The 27713-nt window shown below is 35.7% G+C and overlaps 3 protein-coding genes across 8 annotated transcripts; 1 reads left to right on the forward strand and 2 right to left on the reverse strand.

The window, feature by feature from the left end:
• The first annotated feature begins 3210 nt into the window (after positions 1-3210).
• On the forward strand, positions 3211-4353 carry LOC147407853 (S-adenosyl-L-methionine-dependent methyltransferases superfamily protein). The gene has a single exon (XM_086436620.1). It carries the CDS (start codon positions 3246-3248, stop codon positions 4200-4202), a length of 957 nt encoding a protein of 318 aa, XP_086292746.1. The 5' UTR covers positions 3211-3245; the 3' UTR covers positions 4203-4353.
• A 964-nt stretch (positions 4354-5317) lies between these two features.
• LOC147407854 (uncharacterized) lies at positions 5318-17022 on the reverse strand. Of its 6 annotated transcripts, none has more exons than XR_015176919.1 (17): positions 16523-16973; positions 16385-16435; positions 16059-16295; positions 14951-15049; positions 14806-14861; positions 14382-14493; positions 13462-13620; positions 12996-13262; positions 8695-8895; positions 8404-8610; positions 8183-8308; positions 7795-8094; positions 7593-7691; positions 7045-7502; positions 6919-6951; positions 6633-6712; positions 5318-5568 (listed from the first exon to the last, which is right to left on the reverse strand). XR_015176919.1 is itself a non-coding variant. In XM_086436615.1 (17 exons), coding segments are annotated over exons 2-17 (2526 nt in total). In that variant the 5' UTR covers positions 16643-16723; positions 16889-17022; the 3' UTR covers positions 5318-5567. The 6 variants fall into 6 exon arrangements, 4 of the variants coding, with proteins under 4 accessions (XP_086292741.1, XP_086292743.1, XP_086292742.1 ...); XR_015176920.1 differs by having other exon boundaries at positions 5318-5592; XM_086436615.1 differs by lacking the exon at positions 6633-6712 and having other exon boundaries at positions 16523-16723; positions 16889-17022.
• A 7803-nt stretch (positions 17023-24825) lies between these two features.
• LOC147407855 (transcription factor MYC2-like) lies at positions 24826-26413 on the reverse strand. Its single transcript, XM_086436621.1, has one exon. The coding sequence runs from the start codon at positions 26321-26323 to the stop codon at positions 24950-24952; it is 1374 nt and encodes a 457-aa protein (XP_086292747.1). The 5' UTR covers positions 26324-26413; the 3' UTR covers positions 24826-24949.
• Between the last annotated feature and the right edge of the window lie 1300 nt (positions 26414-27713).

A 27713-nucleotide genomic window follows, 5' to 3' on the forward strand; every position in this document is an offset into this window, starting at 1 on the left:
TGGGCAAAATTTGGTATTTGTATGAGATTGTATATCATCTTTAGAGATATGTTAGTCATGAACGACGGAAGGAACTAAGAACATCTCGAGAAAACTGCTCAAAATGCTTGCATGAAGGTGAGACTTGGGGAATAGTCTAGGGAAGCAAACCAATGGAAAGACCCCATGTCAATGCTATGGTTCTCGATTGAACGATCAATGATGGAGGAAGCCATTCCCCCTCATGAACACGTTTAGGAATAGTAGTAAATTTACCAATTGAGCTTAGATCCCTAAGATCTTGGAGAAAATCATGGGATTGGGTGTGACCTTATGGGAATGCAAAGAGTTGATAAGGAAACGAAGACAAAAGATGAAAGAAGTCCATTGCAAAGAGGAAACCCTAACCGGATAAATGAAAGTAAAATTGCTTATTATGAATTAATTGAACTATGGTTGACTGGATGCATGGTTTTTACTCATTTTTTTTATTGGTAAACATGCTTTTAATGAGTTCAGTAACTCAGTGTTAGTTGCATTTGAACCCAAGTCTCCGTATCATCACTAAAATTTTTTACCAATTAAGCTACTTGGTACCTGCATGATTTTGACTGACTTAAGAATTAGAGGTTCTTTAGCAAGTATCACACTAATATCCGTTGAAGTTATTTCTTATAGGTTTGAATTAGTGGTGTTGTGAATCTCGAGGGGGTGGAGAAATCCCCCACATTAACCATGTTGGGCATTTGAGTCCATCATGAGCTTAATTATAAAAGCTCATAATAAGAAAATACATGAATCGAAACTAATAGAAATCAGCAAGGACCAAGGTTTTAAATCTCGTCTGAGATCAAGATGACTCGTCCGATATGTCTCAGTATTATCCACGTATAAGATGAGATTTAAAATCACAGTTCATTATTTCTCATTTTTGAACGAGACGACTCAAACATACCAGAAAACTCATCCGAGACAACTCGGTCTCGTCCATGGACAAGACATCAAAATGAGTTTTAAAACCATGGCAAAGACTGAGGTTCACCGAGAGTTTCGGGTGCTCGTAGCATCAGTTTGCCAAAACAGAGTGCTATGTGGCGCACAAAGGACACAAGGACTGATTGCAAATCAACTCCCGGGAGTACAAGGCCCATTATATATCTTCTTTTCCCACGAGAATATATTCAAAAGTTGAAAAGTTAACTACTTCTAAAAGTCAACTATCTGTAGAGACGAAACTACCCTCAGTAGAGACCCAAAATCCAATAATTAATTAGACAAAATTAATCCCACAAAACTAACCGCTAAACTACCCGTTTTTTACCATGAGTTCTTGTGCTATACACCCAGGACTTGGGTTGCAAAGCAACTACTTCTTTCCGTTGCCCTCCACGTGCCAATTTTAATTTATTTACAGATATATGGTCTACTAACCCGAAGAGTGTGCCACGTGGATCTCGAAGGAGGCTGGAAGCCCAATTGAAACCTAACTCCTTGGAGCTCACGAGCCCAGCTCCTAACTAGAAAAGAGTCCCACGAGTTCAGCGGTCGTTTTCAGTGGCAGCTGAGAATTAAACAAGCAACTAACGACACCATACGTTATAGATTTTATAAGGGTTTGTTGACTTAAATCCTTCTAGAATAGCTTATATTAAAAATGCCTCCGTGAAGTATTGGAAATTAGAATTACCTCTCATTTGCCGTTTGACCTTGACTTTAGATTTTTGAACCGATGACATAGTGAAACAAAAAAGTTCTTGTTACACCACAAAAACTAATGTAGTCATAAGCGGTGTCAATGGGTACCCATTTAATCGGAATTGGAAATCTTGATTTCAACTACCATGTCATTGGGACCAATTAGACTTAGATCTAAAATGGAATCAAACATACAATAACAACAGAAGCTTGGTTCTATCCGATGGATACTCGAAACTGATTTATTTTATCATTTATTTTTATATTACATACGATTTGAAATATTCTAAAATTAATACATTTTGCTTGAAAATTCTTCAACTTTCCTTATAAATTATGTATTCAAGTTTAAAGTAGGTCTCCTCTTCCAAAAGTTTACTTGCAAGAAGATAAATTTTAAGAGTAATGGTTTTTTGACTCTCCATGTGGCATACTCAAAATACTCTCTTGATTTGACATATGCTAGAATCATAGATTTTCTCTCTTGAGATACACATCTGCACATCTCCATTAAATCCATGCAAAAGTGTATCCCGAGACATAAAATCTATGGTTTTAGCACATTCCATGTCATGAGAGTATTTTGAGTATGCCACGTGGGGGAGTCAATTATGAATTATCATGACTCAAATTTTAATTTTTGAAAAAAAAAAATCATTAACTCCTACATTTAGTAGAACAAATTGTGATTAAGTTGATAATTTTGCAGATTATATATTATATTTTTTAAAAGAAACATAATGATTCGAATTTGTTTTCCTCATTTGTTTCTTAAGAAGACACAAATGGGAAAATGATCAAACTTCTTTGAATAATGCTAAAGTGATCTCAGGTCGAAACCTCATATCGCACTTGTAGACATGAAAGTGGATAGGAACCATAGATTCTTTTTCACTCTTATGTATGGGAATCATAGATGTTTTTCATCAAGATACAAGTGAAAAATCTATGGTTCCTATCCACTTTCACGTCAAGAAGTGTGATATGAGATCCTAATCTAAGGTCAATCCAGCACAACTCAACTTTTTCATTAGGGATGTCTTTTTCAATAGTGTGAATTTGACTATTAGTGACTCTTCATCAACAAAAACATTATTGGCAACGATTGATTTCAAGAAATTGACGTTGATCATTGATCACAATAAGTTTGATGAAGAGTGTTACAATATTAAATATGAAACATTGTAAAAATGAACAATTTTTATAAATATTGAAAATAATGAATGCAATTTATATTTAATTAAGATTTGCATGTATTATTTTCTATATAAACTTTATTAGAGTTTTAAAAGAAGATCATTTCAATCTTTGTAAGGTATTCCATATTTTGGAATCTGTAATACTTCATGAAATCCTGAGGGCGGAGGCAATACGGCAGCCTACGTGGGCTCCACGATCCATGTGAAATCTTACTAGTGGGTTTTTTTTTTACTTAGGTAGGTATTTATAATTGCTACAATAATAAAGGAGGAAATTTAAAAAAACCCCTCGATAAAGTTCTCTCTTGACTCACCCAACCTTTGTCCTGTCGAGACCAACCAGATAAAGAGACAAAGACAAAAAGAAAAAAAATGAAAGAAGAGAAGCAGAGCAACCATAATAAGCTGAAACCGGTCGCCATGTTTTCAGGCAAGAAATTCACCCGACCCACGGCGTATCTCCTCCTCCTCGTGCTATCCTACACCTTAGGTTACTTATCCTCTTCATCCACCACCAGACAACCTTCATCAACCCTCCAAACCCAATTAAACAAAGCAACCAAAACCACCATCTCCACCACCACCACTACCACTGCTTCCTTACAATTCGAACCCGACCCTTTTCGTTTCTTGACCCGTTGCGCTGACCCGATTTCTTCAGAGCTCATCCGTCAAACAATTCTTGATCGGGTCTTCAATGGAACCTCCCCTTATACCAATTTCCCCCCTGCGCACGTTAGCACTCTCCTTCGTCCAAAACGAATCAAAGGTTGGGGCTCCACTGGAGCGGTATTCGAGAACCTGATCCGTAGAGTGAAACCCAGAACAATTATCGAAGTCGGTACTTTCTTGGGAGCTTCGGCGATTCACATGGCCGAGTTAGAGAGTAGACTCGGTTTTAAGACTCAGATCCTCTGTGTTGACGATTTTCGTGGGTGGCCTGGGTTTCGAGACCGATTCCGAGATATTCGGATGGTTAATGGGGACGTGATGCTTTTGTATCAGTTCATGCAGAACGTGATTCACTTTAACGCGACCGAGTCAGTGTTACCGATTCCGTTTTCGAGCGGGTCCATTCTGGAGAAGCTGTGTGAGTGGGGGGTGATGGGGGACCTGATTGAGGTTGACGCGGGTCACGATTTTCATTCGGCCTGGTCAGATATAAACCGGGCCTACAAGATCTTGAGACCAGGTGGTGTGATGTTCGGTCACGATTACTTTACTGCGGCAGATGAACGAGGGGTTCGCAGGGCTGTGAATCTTTTTGCCCGAGTCAAGGGTCTTCGTATCCAACTCGATGGACAACACTGGGTAATTGACTCGGCATAACTCAGTGAGTGATCGCTTTTGTTCTTCGTCTGTATATTTTATACAATTTCTTTCTCTAAGTGTATACTGTACGAATCCGATACGTTAAATTTCAATACATGTAATGGGTTATGGGTATAACGGGAATAAAATGATACAATTCTCTTTGGTTTTCTGGTTTAGGACTTTAGGGTCCTTAAAGGGCCCACCGGAGGATTTTTTTTGTTTTTGTTTTTCGTTTTTATTGTTAATAATTGTTATTTGTTATGTAATTTGTTTTAAAATATATAAAGAATGATATAATTTGTAACTTGCTCATCATGATTACGCATCTGTGCGAGCGCAAAACATACTATAATATCATAATTATTTATTTATTACTTACTATATTGTGCATAAGGTTTTAAGGGTCTTTTACCACAATGAGCTCAAGATTTTGCCGAAATTACCGTCAGACTTAAATATATATATATATATATATATATTATATTTATGAAGAAGAAGAGCTTATACATATTTATTTATTTATAATCATATACTGCCACTAGATTCTTACATAAAGTTACAATGAAGTGCGTCAATGGGTACAGATTTGAGTAAAATTGGGCTTTTATATGACCAATTTGTGCATTTACTCTGCCCAACATAGCTGTACCTTTTTTGTGATCCACGTGGCCAAAAAAAATGTGACGGGGGAATTTATTTGGGTCCACTTAGCCCACCCTTTGATGAACCTGTGTACCCATATTAGCCTTGGCATCCATTTCTAGTCATTGGATTTTAATATTTTATTTTACTTTTTGTTTTGAAGAATCATATTAGGACTTAGATCCCACTAGAAATGAGACTGAAGTTAATGAGCCCAGACAAGTAGATCACACAGCTTTGGATTACACACCCACCCTGGATGAAAGTATGATTGAGATGCAACAAAACAAAAAATGGTCATCAATGCCTTGGTAAACCACATTCACCACTTAAATTTTTGGTTAAGAACAATTTTCTCATCTGCACATAACAATCATCCACCAAAATAGAACAAAAGAAATCCAAGAAAATTTTGGGTCTGTTTTAGCGAGACATCATAAAAAAAACACTAAACATATAAGCAATCACATGCACAGGTGCCAAGTAAGTGCATCAAAATGTCACTCTTTTTGAAATTGAGCATTCAATCGAAGTTCAAGTATGCAAATGAAACAAAAGCATCTTCGGAAGAAAAGATATTCTGATAGAATAATTCTATAATGGGAAAGGTTATGGGAGATTAAGACCTGAGATAATCTCTCCTCCCCAAACACAATCACTTTGTCATCCATAAAAGCAGCTGCTGTCAAAGCAAAATTCATTTTCAGAAAAAATGATCTTTGATTCCCAAGCCAAGTCCCTGTGGAACCAAAACAAACCCCATCTGAGAAATTAAAAAACACAAATCAGAATCGGGTTGCATAAAAGGGTGTATTTTTTTCACAAGGAATCATTTTTGGAACTTAAAAGCATGTAATCTAAGGGCACAAGAATATTGCAGAAGTGGATATGGAATTTTATCAATAACTCTAAAATATGAATAAGAATGAAATATAGATGGTCAATTAACCAAACATAAATGCTGACCATGTGAAATTAAGCCTGACAATATCAAGCAATTAAAGGAAATCTCTTATAACCCAGAAACTCGTGGCTATGTTGTATAAATGATATATAATAGTAAAAATAAATATTAGATCTTTATGCACAAACCTTATATATATAAAAAAAAAAGAATAGAAAGATTTTCAGTAGTGTCAATGCTCGGGGACATGCATATCCTTTATCAAGTCAAAAGAATTACTGGATATCAAACAACTACACGATGTAAAAAAATGTTTTAAAAAATAAAGAAGCATGCATCGTAACAGTTAAAATGATCAGGTAAATGATGATTTGGCATGATGATTGCTTCCAAATCAAAACCTTATACCAAAAAAACAAAAAACAAAAATTGGACCCAGTTACTTTAAATAAAAAAATGGGACCAGTTGCAAGAAGTTTTTTTTTTTTTGCTAGGAAAGCAAGGGGTTTAGTTAGTGGTCAATGGAGAGGTATAGGTGGGTTTAATGGGAATTAAACCTGAAAGCAAGGGGTTTAGTTAGTGGTCAATGGAGAGGTATAGGTGGGTTCAATGGGAATTAAACCTATTTCATAGGATCAACATTCCTCAAGCCTTTACCAACTTAGCTAAGGTGGCTCCTACGGCTGCATGAAGTTTATAACAATGGAAATAATTGTATAAAGGCAAGCTTCTCTTTGAACAGTTTCAATGTATCTTGGCCTTGGTTACAAGGAACACATCGTGGTGAACGCATATCATGTAAATATTTTTGTCCTAAACCTACTAAGCCAGGAGGACTTGGGGTTTAAAACATATATTTGAATAGTGGAGGATTAGAAATCTCCCAGGAGTATTCTCACCTTGTACATAGGTTGTCGAACTCTTTTTCTCATGTAAGTCCTTATATGGTTTAAAGATAATTTGAAACTCAATTATGTCTCTGAAACATTAAAGTAGAAAACAGAGGACATGCATTACACTCAGTTATTCAACAATAACGGGGAACCATCTAATTATAGGAGTGAAACATTAAGGACATCATAGATGCACGCTTACCAACAAAGGTCATAATTATTGCAAGTTTGAAAAGGCAAATGCAAAAAGAATATAAGGTAAATACTCTAGTACAAAAAGAAGCATACTTACTATCTTCTAGACGTTAACACAGCCCCAGTAGCCCTGTCAAAGGAATACATAAGGAGTAAATAATTAGATAAAAGTAAGACAAAAAGTAAAAAAATGCAACCGTTCAAAATGTAAGAATCCATATACCTTCCCTGCTGTTTCCCTCCAAAACTAGCACCATGTCTTCCGTTACTTGATCCTTTGTTTTGGAAAGCGGCCAACCCAGTTCTATCAGGATTTGCTCCATTTCCAACAGCCATATCTAAAGAAGAACGGCTAGATCTGATGTCTGACTGCAAGCCATTGGGTTCCAGTGAATCTTTAGGTTTGCTCAGAATTTTTACATTTGAAAGGCCCTCAACAATGTTATAACAGACACCATTGGGTTCTGTGACACCAATCTTCATAGATTTGGAATCGATGGATGGAACCTTCTTCAGCCGATGATTCTGTGCCATGGGAGTGACAGCTACGGAGGGCAACAACGATGAATAAGGAGCAGAAACTGCAGCTGCAGCCACAACTTTTGCCATAGCTGAACTAGCTGAAATGATTTCTTGTGCTCCTTCACGAAGCTGAATTAAGTCCCCCTCAATTATGAACAACTGATTGCAAAGTGAGACATAAGTGAGGTAACCTTACATGAAAAGATTTATTCATATCAAAATGTACAAAAATGGGTTACATGAACTTACTTCAGGATGACCAGCCACAAAGTCATCAAGCTTTCCATATGTTTTCTTGTAATCATGCCAATGAAGGGGTGAGAGCATTTTTCCAAGTCTATTTGAAAGCTGTATTTGACAGGGATAGCAAACCATCAATCAGATCAGTTTTTGACAGAAATAAAATGCAGTAGTAGTGAAAATTGTTTATCATGTCTGTTTACGGACTCACGGTTGAACTAATTCTAATTCGACCACCAGATCCAGCTGGAATGGCACGAACAATGCAGGACAACAGAGATCTTTCATCCAGAAGAGTAGGTTCCAGAATCTTTCCGGGTGTTGGTGAATTTGATATCCGTCTAGTTGAGACGGACAATTCAGGCAAAAGCATGCCACTAGCAATGACATCAGTGGGTTCACTGAAATCAACTTGATTTGTAAGAGTAGCAGATAGTGATGATTGTTCCATTGTCAAACCCTGCCCCTCTTGTAAATGATTAGTCACGTTGACTATGTTCCCATCTTGTCCCTGCAAGAATCCGAGTTAGGTATAACTCTTCCAGACATATTAATTGTTAAAGACAAGGAGTTGTTTCATTCAAGTATAATAAACAAACCTTGCTCTCACTGATACGTTCAAGAGAATCCATTTTCAAAGCTTCATGAAACTTGGAAGAACTTTCTTGTAAATGTGGCTGTAGTTGCTGTGTGACCAAGTACCTTTTATCATTTGTCTCAAGAATCTGATGCCAAAGAGATCAGTGATTGGGAGGCAATTTCCAAACATAGTGAAAAGCAGAAATAGATTTACAAGCAATAACATTTTCAATTGTATAACCTTTGCTTCCTCACTAGATGTGGTGATTACTGGACCGGGTTGTTCCTGATTTGGGTTGATATGAACATCCACATAGTCGGAACGGATAACTTGTACATTTTCTGAAAGCTCGTAGTCATACTGAGTCCTTGAGTTCAGAAGGTTCTGCTCAGTTTGGGAAGGTAGATATTGGTTCTGATTTGGTATCTGCAAACTCTCCGATAGAGCCTAAAGGAAAGAAAAACGTAAAACTACTATTCAAAAATCATGGCTAAAGGAATGGATTCCACCTGGAAGGTTTCTTAATATTACCTGTTGGTTCTGCCAAAGTTCGTGGGATGAAATTGCAGGGATGGGCTGAAAGTGGCCCACTTGAGACTGAGAAACAGAATGTGGAACACCTTGTTGATGCATAACGAAAGGATGCAGTGTGGTCACCTGCCCAGGTGGAAGGTAGGCACCCATCCCAAGTAGGGGCGATGGAACAACTGGAACTACAGGGGTATGTTCGGTCTAATGAAAGAGAGAAAAAACTTGAAAACTCAGAATATGAATTCTAATTGAATATCAACCACATGACACAAATGATTCAAACATACTAAATATCTCAGTAATTGGCAAAATAATTTTAAAATTTTCACTAAATAATGACAATTCCACAATTACTTTCATGAGAAATACACAAGCATTAACAGGCAAACAGAAATATTGAACCATTTGGAAAGATAAGAAATTACAAACAACAGGAACCACAGATCACTGCTACTAGATTGTAATAATAACACTATTAGAGCACCACAAGAGCTTCTCATTTTTGGCTTGCAGGGTTTTTCCTGTGTGGATTAATCCTCCTTGACAAAGGTGAACTTTTGCTTCGAGAACACAAGATCTTCTTCGTTAGAGCCTTCAAAAACTGTCTAAGATTGGTAAGATGAATCCTTTTTTGCGATCTCATTTTATCCGTAATCATACCTCCCCCTCGCCCATGCAAAGCATACACCAACTATCATCCCCCCCTCCCCCCGGCCGCGTTTTATAAAACCCTTCAACCTAAAAAGTGAGTTCCATTTTCACTGGTGGCCTCCACTGCACATGACCAAATCATCTCACACAAATCTTCTTTATTAACACTCATCTATCACAACATCTTCACCTCAGATACACTAATTCTATTCCAAGACAATAAAATTAAGAAAATAACTGCAATGGATATTGCAGGTGGTAAAAGCTTCCTTCGAGGTCCAACCGTTATTTAATCCTCAACATCCATGTGAACATTGAGGATGTGGATCCCAAATTGGATCAAACATGAAGTATCAAAACCACTAGCATCAATATGAGTCCAAACTTGGTTGTGGATGGTTTAATCTTATTCTGATTTAATAAATTAATTTCTTATTAGTTAAATTAAGATAATCTATTGACTGATCAATTAAAATGCTCTTACATAATTAGTCAATTTACTTTAAGCTATTCATTTGGACATTAAAATGACAAAAATACCCCTATTATCCTCTTAAGTTGAATTCCATTCCGTCAAGGCCAGTTCTTCTGGTTGGACTACTTGCTCTGACTAGGCTACTTTCTTTGGTATTGACAATCGATTGAAAATGAATGTTGTTCAAAGAAAACAAGTAGCTTAGGGGAACTTGTTCTCGTTCCTCTGGTTGAGTTAGGTGTTTAGACCGATAGAAAAGGAGACCAGTAAAAAAAAGACTAGTCTAAGGCTTAGGAATGAGTTATGAAATTCGGTAGTTTGAGATTCTGATGAATACAAAGAGTACTTACTCGCTGATCAATTTGCAAAAGCATGACTTGACTAAGTCAAATCGGATAATTGAATCGCCGCCTAACACGCTGATCATATCATCAAGACCACTACAAGTAGTAGTTACAAAGTAAAAATAATTAACATTAATAAAATTAATGAGGAGTTAGAACATTGATAGGCTAATGGGAAGTTGGAGGGAGTTACAAATCAAGAACTAGAAGCCCAGATCCCTAATTACCCGCCCTATCATATAAAAGAGCACAGACCTCTCATCTTCAAAGGACCCAAATTCTCTCATTCTCCTTCTCTCCACATATTTTTTCCTGCAACTTTTTCTACTCCAATTTGATTGTCGAAGCCTCATTGGCAAGCATTACACTTGTATCCCATTGAAGATAGTCTAGTCTATTATGTTAACCAACCAACTACTCCAAAAGACCGATCTGTTAGGGGGGGGGGGGCTATGAATATAAGAGGGTCACAGGGCTTAACTGGCGTATAACACACTCGAGAGTGGAGGAAAATATACACTCCACACTCCCCCTAACTCATAAGGATGGAAGGAATCGAACCCGTGACTAATATGAACCTAGTGCTCTGATACCATGTTAGCCAACCAACTACTCCAAAAGACCGATCTATTGGAGGGGGGGAGAACTATGAATATAAGAGGGCCATGAGGCTTAACTAGGATATGACACACCCGAGAGTGGAGAAAAATATACATTCAACATATTACGTTGAAGAAGACAATAAAAGATTACCAACCTTGTTGAAGAAGACAACTAGAAATAACCAATCCCAGTAGAGAAGACAAACAAAAATTATCAATCTCGTTGGAAAAAAAGGAATTATTATAGGGAATCGATGCCCTACTAAATTCGACTACACATGAATTGTGTTAAAAATGCCATGCATAGAGACCGAAAAATTCATCATTCAATTCTGATAGGGGTCAATGGAACCAGATGAGTGTTGCTTCATAGAGACTGACGCAAAAAAATCGGCAGAGGACCGCATATCTTCCTTTCTCTAGAGTCATTGCCTGCCTATGTGGTATAGGTGCTCCATTGGGTTAGACGTTTCATTGTACAAGTTCAATTTAGCATACTTTCTCGACATTTCAACATGATAACTGCATTAAAAGGAGAATCTTCCAAGTGTCTAACCCCTAGGTGGACGAGCTGCTTTGTCAACCTTCTTCACCAAAAGTCATCATGGTATTGAGTTCCTTGCCAACTCTTTCATTGTTTGGGATAGTTCCTATGAATGATTCTCTTTCACACGGATCAAATTGATAAAAAGGGGCATTTTTTCATAGGCAAGGAGGAACATCAGAAGCGTCAATGGATTGTACTGATACAAAACCTTCCAGCCTAGATGAGTCTCTGATTCTCCTATCTCAGGGCCAATAGTTGATTTTGTTTCTAATCTTGCTAACATTACATTTGCTCCTCTTTAGACTTGTATTTGGTAAGGAAAGTTTGGAAGAGGATTGGAACTTAAATTAAATGTTGGCTATGGTTAGGGATATGATGGGAAGGATGATGAAAATGTCTTGGATAATGAGAAAACGAAAATGGTTAAGGTTTTTTCATAAAAGCCTCTCAGCTATCAACTTATGATGTTATGGATGGTGAATAAAATCTCTACACTAAAGTTAGAATTACAAAAAAAAAAAAAAAAAAGCATCCACTTGAAAATAAAATTGTCCTGCATCATAAAGGAAACAACAAATCATAGGAGAGGCTACACTAACAAATTGGAGAAAAAGAGCCATAATGAAGGAGCTTATAAGATGTGATTTTTTTCAAATTTGAACCTTTATTATGGCTATGGGAATATTTTTTTGGCTTATCGTGGGTATCCCCACCCTCCGGGTGAGACTAATCCCACGGTCACATGCACCGCCCCCTCAGAAAGTCCTACAACCAATTGCTTGAGTTGAGGGTCAACCGAACCCTGGAGGGTGGCCCTAAGGAATTCATTTCTTCGTTTTTGAACACTTGACCCAAGGACTATATAATCAATTGAGCAAAATAAAAAATCACAGTAGACATAATCAATACATCAAACAAGACCCAGTATAAGCCTTCCAAACATAAGCAATAGAGGTTTGGTGGTGTTTCAAGTACTCAAATGAAAGGAATTACAGTGTTTGATCATTAGAATCATAAAACTAGTTAATTGAAATTTAGATTAAAAGTTAAAGTAAGAACTTGAGTTTATGCCCTTAGGAGAGTTTCAACGAGAGCGTGTCGTGATGTGAGGAGGTGCACCCGCAACACAACTAAGGGAAATTGTAGTAGGAAAAGAAATAGGAATAAAAGTGTAAGCTTGAAGTAGCTCTTTAGATGGAGGTCTGCTCACGGCCATAGAGCCTCGCCTCCCCGGACTCCTAAAAGGAAGGGGAGGAAACAAGGGGCTCATACGGCCGTGAGTCTGACTGACCAAGTGTTGACCGGCATAAGAAGCTACAAACATTTGAATGTGTTCCATAAGGTGTTCCTCAACAAGCAAACAGTAGTGGATACCTCACTTTAGGTAGGGCTCTTGCTCGTCAGAGGGATCAACTACTGGTTGCACTCCTGTAGTTGTTTGTACTGTATTTCTATAAAATGTAATGGTTTATTCAAAACATTAGGGGAGGGTTTAATCCCCGACAACCTTACTAATACACTAGAGGGTGTTCAATTTGTTTTTCCACCATAAATGTAAAGAAGATGGGTTTCAGGATTAAAGGAATTGCCAACATAAGCATATGTTTATAGCTAACTGAAATTAAAGACAGGATAGAACACAATTTATGAAATTTACTGACCAAAATAGACCTGAATCCTACCTTGGATGATGAATTGCCAGCTGAAACATAAGATGAAACATTTTCCATATTCCCATTTGGCAGGATTTCGGAGATACCACTCAATGTGCCACCTTCATTTACATTAAATTGCCCTCCCTTATTGTGTTCAAATGAAGATGCGACCTTTGAATCTGCATGCACCATGTGTGACTCGTCAGTATACATTCCACTCCTTTCCCTTGTCTCGGCCAACTCTACTTGAAGCTGTTGTATGACTTGTAAATGATGCCTCTCCACATCTGCAAACTAAAATTACTAATACAAACAAGTCAATACCTACAAGTTAAACTAACATTCAACTAGAACTGATCAAGGCTTAGCACAACATAACAGACCTGACAGAAATATAGACGAATATAACAATAGAACACTTGACCAAATAACACAATACTACAAAAGGTAATTAAAAAATGCAGAAATGAGAAGAAGAAAAAAGTAACCTAACCTGTCTTTGCCAGACAAGATAAAACTGGTTAAAATGTTCTGTACGCTCTCGAAACTCTGCTTGTATTGAATGGTCCATTTCCTGAACACGTGCAACCCAAGTATGGGCATCTCTTAATTGTTCATCCTTAAATAGAATAGTTTCTTGAGCAACCCTATGCTGAAAGGCATGTCATCGTTAGGCAATGTACCTCATGAGCTAAAACCAAATAGTTCTGAGGTCCACAAATTAGTATGCCAAAAACCATGAAATGCAAAATGATTGCAAAATTTTATATTTTTATTAGAAGAGAGGTAAAGCAAGCTGAGCAATAAGCAAAAAAACTGAATTATTCCAAATTCTGAGCATATAAAAATGTCTTAAAGAACAGAGGCATGATTACTTTGCTTACAAACAAGTACTTGAGGTGGTAAAAACTGAAAATAAGTCTATACCAACCACAATATATTGGAGATTGTGGAAAGAAAGGAATGGGCGAATCTTCGAAGGGAAAGAGATTTCTTTGCAGGAGATCATTTTTAGTATTGTGGGTTTGTTGTTTTGTTGGTGTAAGCAATTTCTTGACCTTAAGGGGTTCCAGTTTGAGGATTTCTTGGTTAGGTGAGAGATTGTTTGCAGCGGGTGATCCTTTTTCATGGGCTGTCCTGTTATTTTTTGTGTTTTTCCCCTTCTGTCTTTTTTCTCTTTTGTTGTTTTTTTGCCCTTGTTTTGTTTCCCTTTTGAGGACTCCTTGTCCTCCCTCTAATAAATTTCTTGGGTTATCGAAAAAAAAACTTGACACAAAGCTGGTAATGCAAAGAAAGCCTAAACAGGATGGCTTTATAACTGAGATCTTAGTTAAATGCACTTTTAAGCAATTGATTTGACAACTTCCACTTGAAAGAAAAAGAGCAATGTTCATAATAATGTAATAAACAAACCTGTTCCTCCAAATCAAGAAACTGCCTTTCTTTTTCTTGAATATGTTCATCAAGGTCATGTATTTGTTTAAGATATTGTGCTCTTTCAGCTTCAGAGTTATCACGCTCTCTTCTGCAAAAAAAGGTATACCTCCCTTTCAATCATAAAATAACCCCGACCACCATAATACTGAAACTGCATGTTAATAATAACTATTCGTTGAAAGAAAAAAATCTACTTCGTACTGAGACCTTGATGTACTGATAAAACTTTATTGGGTACATCATATATATACTGAAAACAAGTTCCTTATAATTTAAAATTATGGATAATTGAAAATTGAAATATCTATGTAAGTAAACCAACTTTAAAATTAGATAACTATAACAATACCAATAATATAACTATGCATAAACAGGGTTCCTTAAAGGCACTAGCACACACCGGAATGTCACCAACTCCTTGTTTTGTTCCCTAAGAAGGTCATCCTTAGCCCAAGCCTGCCACAATGGAAAAAAAAGGTGGGTATAAATTATTATTCAATAATACATAACAGAAGGGAGTTCCATATGAAGAATGCTCAACAAACCGCTTCATTGTCAATTTTAATTGCACGGAGCTCTCTATCCTTCTCTTCCAGTTTTAATTCTAACTCATGTATGGTCTGTTCCCTTTCTTGTAATTTCTCCTGTTCAACCAAATAATTCATCTTAGAGCAAAGGAATAAGAAATGAAAGTCTTTGGGTTTTATCATTATACCAGTGCATCACAATTATGTTACTCTGTCATTCTAAATGCTTTGATACCATGCCAAAAAATATGAAATATCGAAAGGATCACAACCAATGATGTAGAGAGCATCAGTCATTCGTGAGGTTACAAAGAGAAAATGCAACTAAGTTGTTCGAACAATGGAAACAGCGTTGGAATTGCCTGTAAAAGCAATGCCATAATAGCATCTAAGTTGCAGGTTCAAACATTCATTCAAGAAATTCCTCTTTTTTTTTTTACAAGTATAAATTTTATTAATAAAAATAATAGAAGGATGAGAGGTCCTCCCAGATACAATGAGAAGAACCAAAAAGGAAAACAAAAACAAGACCAAAACAAAACAAAACACAACACAACACAAAAGGTGACTACAAGGTGCAAAGCTCAGGCCATCCAAAAACGAAGTCCTCAAAGAACACCCCTTCAAAATCTTTACTCAATTTGCACCAATAGAAGATAAGCCCCAGAATCTCCAAAATCACTTCTCTTGTCGACTGCTCTTTTCCTTGAAAGATCTGCTTGTTTTTTTTCTTCCAAATACCCCAAGCAATGGAAAAGGGAATGATAACCCAGAGATATCTCTTCCTACTAGAGAAAATAGTGTGATTCCACTCAACAAAAATAGACAATGTCGATCTAGGAGATTCTTAATCTTACCCGATTAGAGGTTTGTGAGGATAGGAGATAGTTAATGATCTGCATGAATGACAAAAAGGGGCTAGTGCGAGCACTCCTTTGTATAAATGTTTGTATATATCAATATATATTGTTTAAACAATGTTTTGATGGGTTGCAACTGTTATCTAAATCCAAAATCAATAATCCAGTTAGAACAAGAGAGTAATGCAGCTAATTCCTACTCTACTAATAAAAGGGTTTTACTAATTCTTGAACTTAATGAAGAAAACACAGAGAAAAAACCAAACCTCTAGCTCGGCAACAGCATTGCCATGCTCTTTGACCTGGGCATCAATGTTGTTCCGCATTTCCATTATTTCTGACCTAGCCATAATCTGAGCTCTAAGTTCAACCTCCATCTGTTGCAACTCCTCTCTCTGCCCAGACACACTGCGCAGCCGCTGCTGCAACAAGTCATCATCCACGCTCTGACCAATCGTAATCGAACAGAAGTCAACATCGAAAGGCCCAGATTCTTGCTGCACCTTCCATAGCACACAATCAACCTCAGGCCCCAACAAAAGTTTCTTTTTTATAAACTAAAAAAGACCTAATTCTCTGAAAGAATTTTTACCTCATATATCGTTCTCTCATCCGACTGCACCAACTTCGATCGCTCCAACTCCTGTCCAACAAGAATACCATTCCATCAACAATCCGGACAATTAAACCCTATTTCAATTCATCAAAGTAAATCTCTTCGAGATTATACCTCATTAGGTCTGTTTCGAACTGATTGCTCTGCAACTGCTCGCCATTCCTTCCTTGCAGGTTGAAAAGAAGATGAAGATGAAGAAGGCAGAGGCAGCAATCCGCCGCGACCAGCCTCCATGGAATCAAAAGATCCTACTTTCCAGATTTCTCAGATGAATCTTGAATTTAAGATCAATATAGAATCAATGTTGGATTTCTTCCCGTAAATCGAAACCCTAAATTTTTTTTTCAGAAAAAAAAAATGATAAGCCCTAGAAAACCAACGAAGAGAACTGTAAAATTTACTACTATTACTAAGACGACTACGATATTAAAATGATTCGAATGATACCAAATGCAGATTTTGAGATTAAAGAGCGAAGAACCTAATATTGGCTGGCTTAGGAAGAAGATTCCCTTTTTGGATTATTTCTTCAGGTTGGGACTTGGGACTTATAAAGGATATGTTTATGATTATGGCATTTTCAGAGGATCAGATAGTAAAAAGGAGAAAAAGCGATAGGGATATAGAGAGAGAAAGAGGTGAAAATTGACGGTTCCCGCCATTTATATCATGCATGTACTGGAGTTAGGGAATATGACCCTGGTTAAGACCTATGTCATCTTCCTGGTTAAAGCTTATTTGTCATTTACAGTAGAGTACCGACGTAGAAAGTCTTCACTTGGTCAATACTCGGCTGACTTGTTACGGACACGGAATCATGGATCTGTTTCCTCGTGATACACATATGCACTTTTATGACAATTTGTATATGTGTGTCCCGATAAAATAATTTATGGTATCATAACACATCAGCTGAGTGTAGACTTTTTATTCTTTAAAATATTAAATATAGGATGATTTTGAAGATTAGATAATAAAAGAGATATTTTTATAATTTTAAAACTAACATGATTTTAAGAAGGTGCAATTGCATTTTTTTTATTATTATTATTAAAAAGTAATTATGATTATATTAAGTTTAAATATTAAGGTGGAGGCATCTTTTGATTAAAGAGTTGAAAAGTGAAGGAGACAAAAATGGTGTTTCAAACATATTTCATGATAAAAAAAATTAAAAATAACATTTATGAAAAAGAGAGATAAAACAAGTATTCAAAAAAGGTGAATGGTGATTAAGCAATGTGAACATTAATTTGGAGGGGGTTTCCTTATAATAAAGACCGGTTGAAATTAAGTATAAATGTCTGTATCTCTACATTTAGAGTTTTAGAGATCTATTGGAGTTGTTCTAAGAGTAGGTATTGTTTCCCTCAATTCTTATAGTTCAATTATTTTTCATAACTCGATTTTAGGAATTGATGTTACAATCTTGATGATAAAAATATAGAAATTACTGTTTATTTTATTCTTAACAGTTTTGGTAAAAAAAATATTTATAAAAATGAGAAAATTTAAATTTTCATGCTATGTTTTGATAATTTTCTTTTCTTTTCTTTTTTTAAAAAAATAAAAAATCAGGACTTTTTATTTTCTTGGCATCTCTGGCTCATAAATTGTACTTCCGAGGCAAAGATTTAAGGGTAATTTTGAGATATCTCCCTATTTTGTTGAAAATGGGTTTTCAAATTGATATATGCTGCTTGACTTTGATCTTCCAATATAGATTAATGTAAAATGACTGAAATACCCTCTCATCTGCAACATATAATATAATTTTCACAATCTTTTCAACTTTTTGCCAAAAAAAATGTTGATTTTCCCCCTCAAATAATCCTCCACCAAGATTTTAAAAAAAAAAAAAAAAAAAAATTTACCTTAGAAGTTGAAAATAAGGGCATTTTGGTCATTGTGTATTAATCTCTCATGAAAGACTGAATCAAGGGAGGCATGCCATCAATTTGAAAACTCGTATGAGTATCTTTACTTTTTCCCAAAACAGTGGAGAGTATCTCAAAATTACCCAAATATAGAATGGATATATTTTGTTAGTTTTGAGGAAGGATGAATATATAACCTTATTTGCAGGTCTTAAATGATTAGAGCAAGCCATTAATTTGGTGATGATGATGTTGATGGATGTTTGGTAAATGAATTTTAATTACTCGTGAAATGAATAAGGTAACCTGTTCTAGTTTACATTTAAAATAGTACTTCAAAGTGGATAAGAACTGTAATTGGAACGAATCAGATCTTTATGCAATCTAATATCTGTGGGTCTAAAATTGAGGATTTCGGTTTCAATAAGAACCTGGTCCAATAAAAATCTAATTTGATAACTTATTGATTTGGTTTTGGATCAACCATGACCCAATATGGACTTATCTTATAGAAAACATATAGCTATATTATATATTTCAATTCTATATATAATCAATATTTATATTTAAAAAATAAATAAAATTATTTTGACTCAATCCAGATCCGATCCAATTGCTGTAGTTTGAGATCCGATAACGACCCAATCCAATATTTGTCTGATTAGATCTGGATTGATCAAAATATTCAAAGGGCCTGGACTGGGTTTATCATTCGAAACCCAGCCCAATCATACATTTCAATGTAGGCCTGTGGGCGGGCCTGTTGACACCAATACCCAAACTCAATTTTAATTGGTTTTATTCATAAATCAAGTGATTGTGTATATTGTACTTGGGCCTTTGGACATTTTCCAAGACTAAGCTTAGGCTGTAGAAGGTCAGGGACAAGGTTTGATCCACATGTAAATCAGAGTAATTATTTATCATATTGAAGTTTCTAAAATTCTAATTTACTTTTTGCCCCCACCACTATTAAATTGTGGATTCTTTTGTTGCCTACTCATAAAAATACTCCGACAATCAAATCAGTAAAAAATCGGCAAAGTTTTGGTTAGAAGATTTTGTCAATAACTTGATTTTTGGAATATTTTTCCGGAGGAAACATCAAAAGAATCGAAAGGGAAAGGAACAATCAATGGTGTAGTCCTCATTCCAATATAGAGCCCAAGTAAAATATTCGTTCATGTAGTGTTCTTTACGCAAAGGCACCTTTAGGGTATGTTTGATTGCATGGAAAGTCACTTTCCATGGAATTCGAAATCCATGAAAAATTAGTTGTGGAAAATAGGTAGGGTTGGAAAATCAAATTCCATTGTTTGATTTCACTTGGATAAAATCATGGAAAAAATATGAGAAAAAATAAGAAGAGGAGAAGGAGGATGTGGCGACGACGACGGCGACGATGGTGGTGGCTGCTACGACGACGATGTTGGAGGCGGTGGCGACGACGACGGCGATGACGACGGTGGCGGCGGCGACGATGAAGGTAAGTGAGGAAAATGGGGGGAGAACTTGGTGGTGGTGGTGACGGAGGAGGTGAGGGATGGAGAAGAAGAAAAATAAGAAGAGAGAGAGAGAAGGTGGTCGGAGACGGAGCTGGCGGCGACGACAATGGTGACGACGGCGATGACGACGACGGCAAGGTTAGTGTAATGGTGGTGGTGGTGGTGGTAGTGGTGGTGGTAGGGAATAATTGATGATGGAAAACATGGGTGGATTTCATTTTCCCACCCATATGGGTGGGAAAGTGAAATCCATGATTTAGTGGACTTTTTGAATGGGGTGGAAAATGAATTCCATTTCCATGTGCAATCAAACACTTGAAAAATGTCATTTTCCATGGAAATTGATTTTCCACCTTATTTTCCATGTGCAATCAAACATACCCTTAGTGAAATCTTCCCAACCTCAAAAACAAGTCAAAAATATTAGGTTTTTCTTTTAGTTCAATTCATTTAAGATAAAGAGCTATAACACATCAAAACTTTTTATAAACTAAAACTAGGTGGCATGTGGAAACACACATGTAGGGCTGTCAATAATGGACTGGGTTTGGGTCGGACTTAAGAAATAAAATATTAGTACAATCCCAGTCCACCTATGTTCGGGTCTTTTGTGGGCCGGGGCTAAACTCGTTTTTAACTATTTTATTGTATCAAAAGCATACCAAATAACAATAAATTGATCAAAATAATATTTTATTCTTAGATTTGACAAAGGTAATTGCATTCTATACGATAATATTTTATGGGTACCATTATTAATTTAAAAAAAAAATATTATGTAATATATTTTAATATAGTATAGCGAGATGGAAAATGGGCTTAGATTCAAAACCCAAACCGGACCCTATAATAAAACGGGCTTAGCTAGGCCCGGTAACAAAATGAATTAAATTACTAATCCAAATCTGGTCCATTGCTGGGCGGGCCGGATCAGGCCAAAATCCGGCACATCAACAGTCCTAATCAGAAGGGCTTATCTGTATTCTAAATGTTGAATAAAGAGTTCTTTGCACATTTTTGTATTTTGAAAACTAACCCATGGATTCTAGGGTCGTCGGCTGCAATTTTCTTTATTTATTTTTTATCAAAATGACTTTCATTATATTTAAGTTTAAATGTAAAAGTGCAGGCATTTGTTAAATTCAAAATTTGATGTCGAACCACTTCTACTCTACGTTCTCTCATTATAATAGTAAAGAAACATGGGACTTTGGGGAAGGTGAGGTTTCCTTTTGCTTTCGTAAGTAGTCTTAGTGTTAAAGGATAGTGAACTTGAAAAATGCATGGAGAGATTTTAACTAGAACTGATTAACGAGTGAAAGGAACATGATCTCACTATCCCAATTCGATGTTTGAATGAAATAAAACTTGGATGATTGTCTCTAATAGTCAAGATAGCTTGATTTGACAACGTAAGTGAGTCAAGATCAACATGTATAGGAAAATAACTCTTAAGATAGTATAATCTCATTAGAAAATTTGAAAACTCGGTGCCACCAAACTTAATTATTGATGATTTCTAATTTGATCACAAAAAAATTAAAAGTTAGAAAATTATAGAATTTGAACTGACGGCATTTTTCTTTAAAAATAAAATGGAAGAAACATGACCAGCAGTGTAAATAAAAATGGTATAAAGACTTAAAGAGGGATCGTCACGATTATTAATGGCTATAGAATAATAAATTAATCAATTGAGTTAATTTCAACACCGCTATTCTATGAAAGAGGGATGAATGGAAAGATGTGTCAGGTCGATGCACCGAAGCAACTGATGCTTGCCATCAGCGACAAAGAAAATGTGGTGTTTTCTGAGAACTTTCAATGAATGTAAGTTGAGTATGAGAGCAACATAAATCTCCAAAAAATTGTTTTGTAAATCTTGTTTGCCGTTTGGAAAGAAAGTAGCTTGCAGAAAAAGTAATTTTTAGAAAGTAAAAAGTAATTTTCTTTTGCTTTTTAAAAAGTTGGGTTTTTCTATTTTTTTAAAGTAATTTTTCTAAAATAAATCCAAACAGACTTTTTAACTTTTTAACTTTCAAAAGTGAGAAAGTTACCTTTTCATGTGTATCTAAACGGGCTCTTAGTCTCATAGAAAATGTGCAAATTCAATTGTCTTTTACTATTTCTGCCCAATATCAATCGTGTTTATGTTATTTTTTTTATTCTTTAGTTCATTTCTACTTATCAAGTCCATTCAACTTGATTGAATTTCGAGTTGACTCGTTTTTAATATTCATTGCAATCAGCTTGCCAAGTCAACTGGGAAACTCGACCAAGGCATTGTGGAAATGAGGACTAGTTTTGAAAACAAAACATTTTTGGAAAATAAAATAAATATAAGTCTAAATTTTAAAATAGGGGAATGTTAACGTTGAAACTTTCATCGAGAATTAGGACCTTGGCATCCTCCACAACTATGTTTCTGCCATGAATAATATAGGTATTAATATCTTGCAATCTTCCTCGAGATTTATGAGTTGGATTCCCTAGCAACATCATTCAGAGTCCACTCATATCTCGAGGAGACACGTGCCAATTTTAATAGGTGGGGGTATCTTAAAAAGTGTTTTTATTTTACCATTTAACCTGAAGTAAGGATTCATATTTTAATACAATGCTAAATGGTAATTTGGCCTATATCACTAGCTCCAATAAAAAAGATATTTACCCAAATACTATTGAGAAATGATAATGAAACTTTTACTTTTTATCTTGAAAGGAAAAGCTAATCATACTTTTTGAAAAGAAACGTGATATTTTCTATAAGTGGAACTTTCATGGCAGCTTTCCGCTTTCTCAATATTACTTTACAATTATCATTCATATTTATTATAATTTGTTCGGGGAAATATTTACTCATATTGCTCTCAGAATCCAAGATCTACCAATCACATGAGTATCTGTGTATTGAATGGCGTCCCCTAGTTAGAAAATTTCCCTTGTTAGTTACAAAATTACCTTTGCTTTGCTTGACCCGGCACACCAGGGAGTTAATGGGCACTGTGAGCAAAAAATCACTCACATTATTGAGCAGTTAACTTTGTAATCGTCAGTCAATTCAAATATTAAGACCATTAACCCTTAAGGTGTGGCTCAATGGCAATTTTGAATCCAATAAGTGGTGAGAGTTCGTAGGTTGTGAGTTTGATATCTTATACAAATAGTGTAGATACGTGATTTTCGAATTCGAAGATCATTACTACGAAGATTTAGAGTCGTCACCATTTTTTTTTTGTAAAATGATGTGAATGATTACCCAAAAAGTATTTTTCAAAAAAAAAAAAAATAAAAAATAAAAAATATATATATATATATCGTTTTGACATTGTAGTGACTCTTATACGAATCAAGACACTAATCCACCTAGGATTGACGATAATTTGAAATATATCCGATGTCTAAACCAGTTTGATTCGATCTGAAAAAAAAAAATAGAAAAATTGGATGTGCCCCAATCTGATTCGAACATATTTCAAAATTTTTTTTATTATTCTTAATATTATATAAATACATATAAATAAAATGTTTTAATCTTTTTAATTTCCCTCTATATTTGTTGTAGGAAAGTAAATTTTTTTTATTTTTATATATATTTTTTTCAATTTTGAATATTGATAATTTGAAAATAAGGTGTGTGTTCGGATCAAACTAGATCAGTTTCAAATTAAGAATGAAATGAAACGGATTGGATTCAGTTCACATTTGCATTTATCCGTTTGAATAGGATCATATCGGGTATACCTTTAAAAAATTTCAAATCGGTATTGGAGTAGCACTGATTCGATACAGAACCGATCCGTTACCAGTCCTAATTTATACTCTAAAAAAGTAAACATTTTATTTAAGGGTTCTGCTCATGTGCCAATTATCTGGCCAATATTTTTTGTCTTACATGAGTTAGAAGTTTTTGACTGAACTGATTTTTATAAAAAATGGATGATTTACGATTCTTCAACTCATAAATATGGGAATAGAAATTTCAAAAAGAGCTAATTTTTTATGAAGATAGTTTTCTCATCATAACATTCATCTTTACCAAAAATCAGTTCATTCCAAAATTATTTATTCATGAACGTCAAAACAAATAGTTTGGCACCCGAACGGTTCCCTTTATTTAAATTCAAGTATATACTTTTAAACTCTATTTTAAACATATATTTAAATTCAAAAGTTTTGAAGCCAAATGATTGTCCAGACAAGACAAGATAACCCATTAAAAACTATGATTACAGCCCATGTGTAAAGATTTGACACAAGCTTTATGGTGGCTGTCTCCCGTACCACAATCCTAATCTTCCTTTATCGAGGCTTGGGTCCATTTCAAACCTAACTAAATAACGTCGAGGACGAGTTGCCCTGAGTCTCTTACATATTTTCAACAGTGAGTTGACCAGGATCATGCTTCAGGGAGTAGAGGTTTTGAGTTCGAATCGCGACGCCACCCTCAACAATGTATCCAAGAAATTACCTGATGTAGGCGTGAAGGAAGGATTAATTTGATATGTTAAATTTAAAAAATATAACTGAGATTTGATTGTTAAATCCATGAATGATGATACCATATGTTTGGATTCAATTCCAAAACTTAATGATGAACATGACCTTACTCACTCCACCTTAAGGCAAACCCAATTAAGAAAAAGCCTTTGTACAAGTCCAAGTAGGTTCTAGAGTTAAATTTTTAAAAAAGTTTTGATCAAACAAAATTTAATGATTTTTATTTATATTAATATACTAAATATTACAAAAAATCACATTTAGAATTTTCGTCTTAAGTCTCAACTTGTATCGAACCAGTCTTGGTGACTCTTGTCCTTCACAAAAAATATGAACAACTCTAATTAAGTTTCTGATCAACTTGGTGCATTACCGAGTTGACTCAATAAGTTGGTTCTATCGTATTTTCGGTCCGAATCACCCAAAAATCCAATTGAGACGAGCCGTCTGGATAAATTTTAAAATTATGGTTCTAACTATTTTAAGAATAATCTAAGCAGATTACCTTTAAATTGGAGGACCAGAGCAAATAATTCATCCAAGTGTTTGACCCTTTTACTCTATGCATCTCAAGCAAAATACACAAAAGTTCACACGCACACACACACAACTGGTCTTTAATCTTTATTACAAAATTAAAATTCCAAGAGAACTAAAAACTACTCTAATCTTCCAACAATAGCAGTTTTCAAGCTCTCCTCATTCTTAAATCCATCAGGAATCCTAACCACAACATCTTGCAGCATCAACTCCTTCACACTTGACACACTTGCATGATGGACTTGAAATTCAAGATCTCGTAATGCATCCATCAGTCTTGCTGATGGATGGTTCAGATTCTCTGATTGAACTCTAATCATTGCATCCTCCCCATGAATCTTCACCTCTACTTCCATCCCCACAACCCCATTAGGACTAGAATCAACCCTTTGAATGTGATCAACAATGGTGGCATTTTGATGATCACTACTAGTACTATTTTTCTCAATTTTTCGATTCTTCGATGCAATCTCGACTTCGCCTTGTGCCTCTAATTCCTCAATTTTGGCCTTGAGTTCATTGATGTAAGACACAGCATCGGCTAGTAGAGACGCCTTGTCCATCCTTGACACATTAGGGACCACGGCTCGTAATGTGTAGAACCGATGGTTAAGGTTCTCGCGCCGCTGCCTCTCCGCTTCGACACGGTTCAATGGCATATCGCGCCCATTCCTCAGCTTCCTTCCTCTCTTCTTTGGCATTCTCTTATCTATGTGTAGGAATTCTGAGTCAGAGTGCTCTGAGTCTACCGAAGATGTTTGTTCCATTGTTCCCCCTTCCTTCATTGATTGTTGTTGTTTTTCTTCGAAGATTATACCAATATCCGAGAAAGAAATATTTTGATCAAAATCACATTGATTATGATTAACCTGTTTAGAGACTAACCCATCGACATCGAACCCAAATAAAGATTGAGTTTGTTGAATTAGGCCCCAATTTTCTTTGATCAAATCAGAAGAACCGAATTCAATAACACCACTTGAAGTAGGCATACAAACCAATGTCTCAATTCCATGAATTTGAGCTTCTTTTGCTCTCTCACAATTGTACTTCAAAAGCTCTTGACTTCCAATTAACCAAATGTAATTTCCTGTACTATAAGCCTGGCCGGGTACCCCATCATTTGCAGCGAAAGATCGCGTTAGCGACACCATATAAAACCATTCGGCATCAGTGACATCTCCATTATCCGTATTCTCATTAACTAATACTTGAATTCCCTTCATTGTCTTCTTTGCATCAGATCCAAACCCAAATTTTTGTTGGTGTTTGTTATTGGGTTGTTTTGTGCCCCGGAGATGACCATCACCCCAAGCTAGAATTGGACCACCATTGTCATCCTTTGATTTTTGCCAAAAAATGGCGTAAGCCCACCATTCGGATTGGCTTTGGAGGAGAAATTGGAGTCTTTGTTGGATTGTTGGTGATGTTTCTTGACAAATTGAGAAGAATGGAGATGGTGAAGATGAAGATGAGATCAAATGTTGTTCCATGGCTTTTGTTAATTAGTAGGTCTAGCTAGCAAACTGGTATTATATAAGTGAACACAATATATTTGAAGCAAAGAAGAACAGAGAGAGTTTGGAGAAAAAAAAAGAGACCATAGAATGTACGGGTGGGTGTGGTTGGTAGAATAAGAGGAAAGATATTTGATGAGAACCAACATTAAATTTCAGGCCCACGTGAGTCCCCACATTTAGCAGTATTGGACACCAATACCACGTGATTGAAAGTGAGGTTTTACCGGACTTAAGTTGCTAAAAGTATATATTTGAGTGTGATTAGGGGCTGTTTCACGTGGCCCAAAAAATGAAGAACAGGCTTTACCGTACATATAGATTCTGGAATAGTTTTTGTCTCACTGTACCTTAAGGAAAACGAAACCAACCCCATTCAATAATTCTTGTTCTATCTTGAGTCAAAACTATTTGAGACAAATGATCTCAAATCATAGTTTTCAATTTTTTTATATTTTATATTTTTTGTTCCCCCATCAATCATCTTCTTGGTACATCTTGGACGAGATGAGCTATTTCCCATTTCTCATAAAAACAAAGAACAAGAACTCAAGTAAGTAATCTCCTTCTCATGAATGTCAATTGATTGGAGTCAATTTTATAACTCGAAAAATGAATTAGGTGATTTACGTTTTATTTAAATTGATTTTTTTAAGTGCTTCTGACACTCCTGTAGGGAGTCATAAGCACTTCCAAGAGTGTTTGGATAAATAACTCCAAAATTGAAGTATTTCACTTTGGAATCATTTTAGTGTTTTTTCTCTTTCAAAGTACCATCAATACTACTTGTGCTTAGAGCCACAAAACACTGTCAAGATGATTGGATTGGGATAAATTGTCCAAAATTACTTAACTCGGGCTAATCCGAACTCAACCCAATTTTAGAAGATATAGCTTGGGTTGAGCTTATGTTAGTGAGCTTAGGCCCGATGGTCGGATTGATTTGAATGTTCCAAAAATCATTGCCGTCCTACTAGATATATTTCCAACAGTTTCTGATTTGTTACTAATAGCAAAAATAATTAGTATCAGATTTTGGTGTGCTATTAGTAATACAGGCCAGAAATCAACTAGTTTCTAGTATGCCATTAGCGAAATTGGAACATGGTTCCCACCTCCATATTAGGATATAATGCATGCTTGATGATGATACATGATGATGCAAAAGCATGGCAAAATATGATGGATGATACATTATATTAATTCATGGATTTAACCTAATAAACAAAAACAACAATAACATACTAACGCATGGCCTAAAACATTAAAAAAAAAGCTGAATCTTGGGTTTCTTAAATCATGTTGAAATTTATGGGATCACCCGAATTGAATGCTTGGTCACTAAAGTGACCATGTTGTGAAAGAT

Source organism: Akebia trifoliata, chromosome 3 (assembly GCF_017979445.1).
Source record: "Akebia trifoliata isolate Shusen 1 chromosome 3, ASM1797944v1, whole genome shotgun sequence".
In the NCBI taxonomy this organism is placed as follows: domain Eukaryota; kingdom Viridiplantae; phylum Streptophyta; class Magnoliopsida; order Ranunculales; family Lardizabalaceae; genus Akebia; species Akebia trifoliata.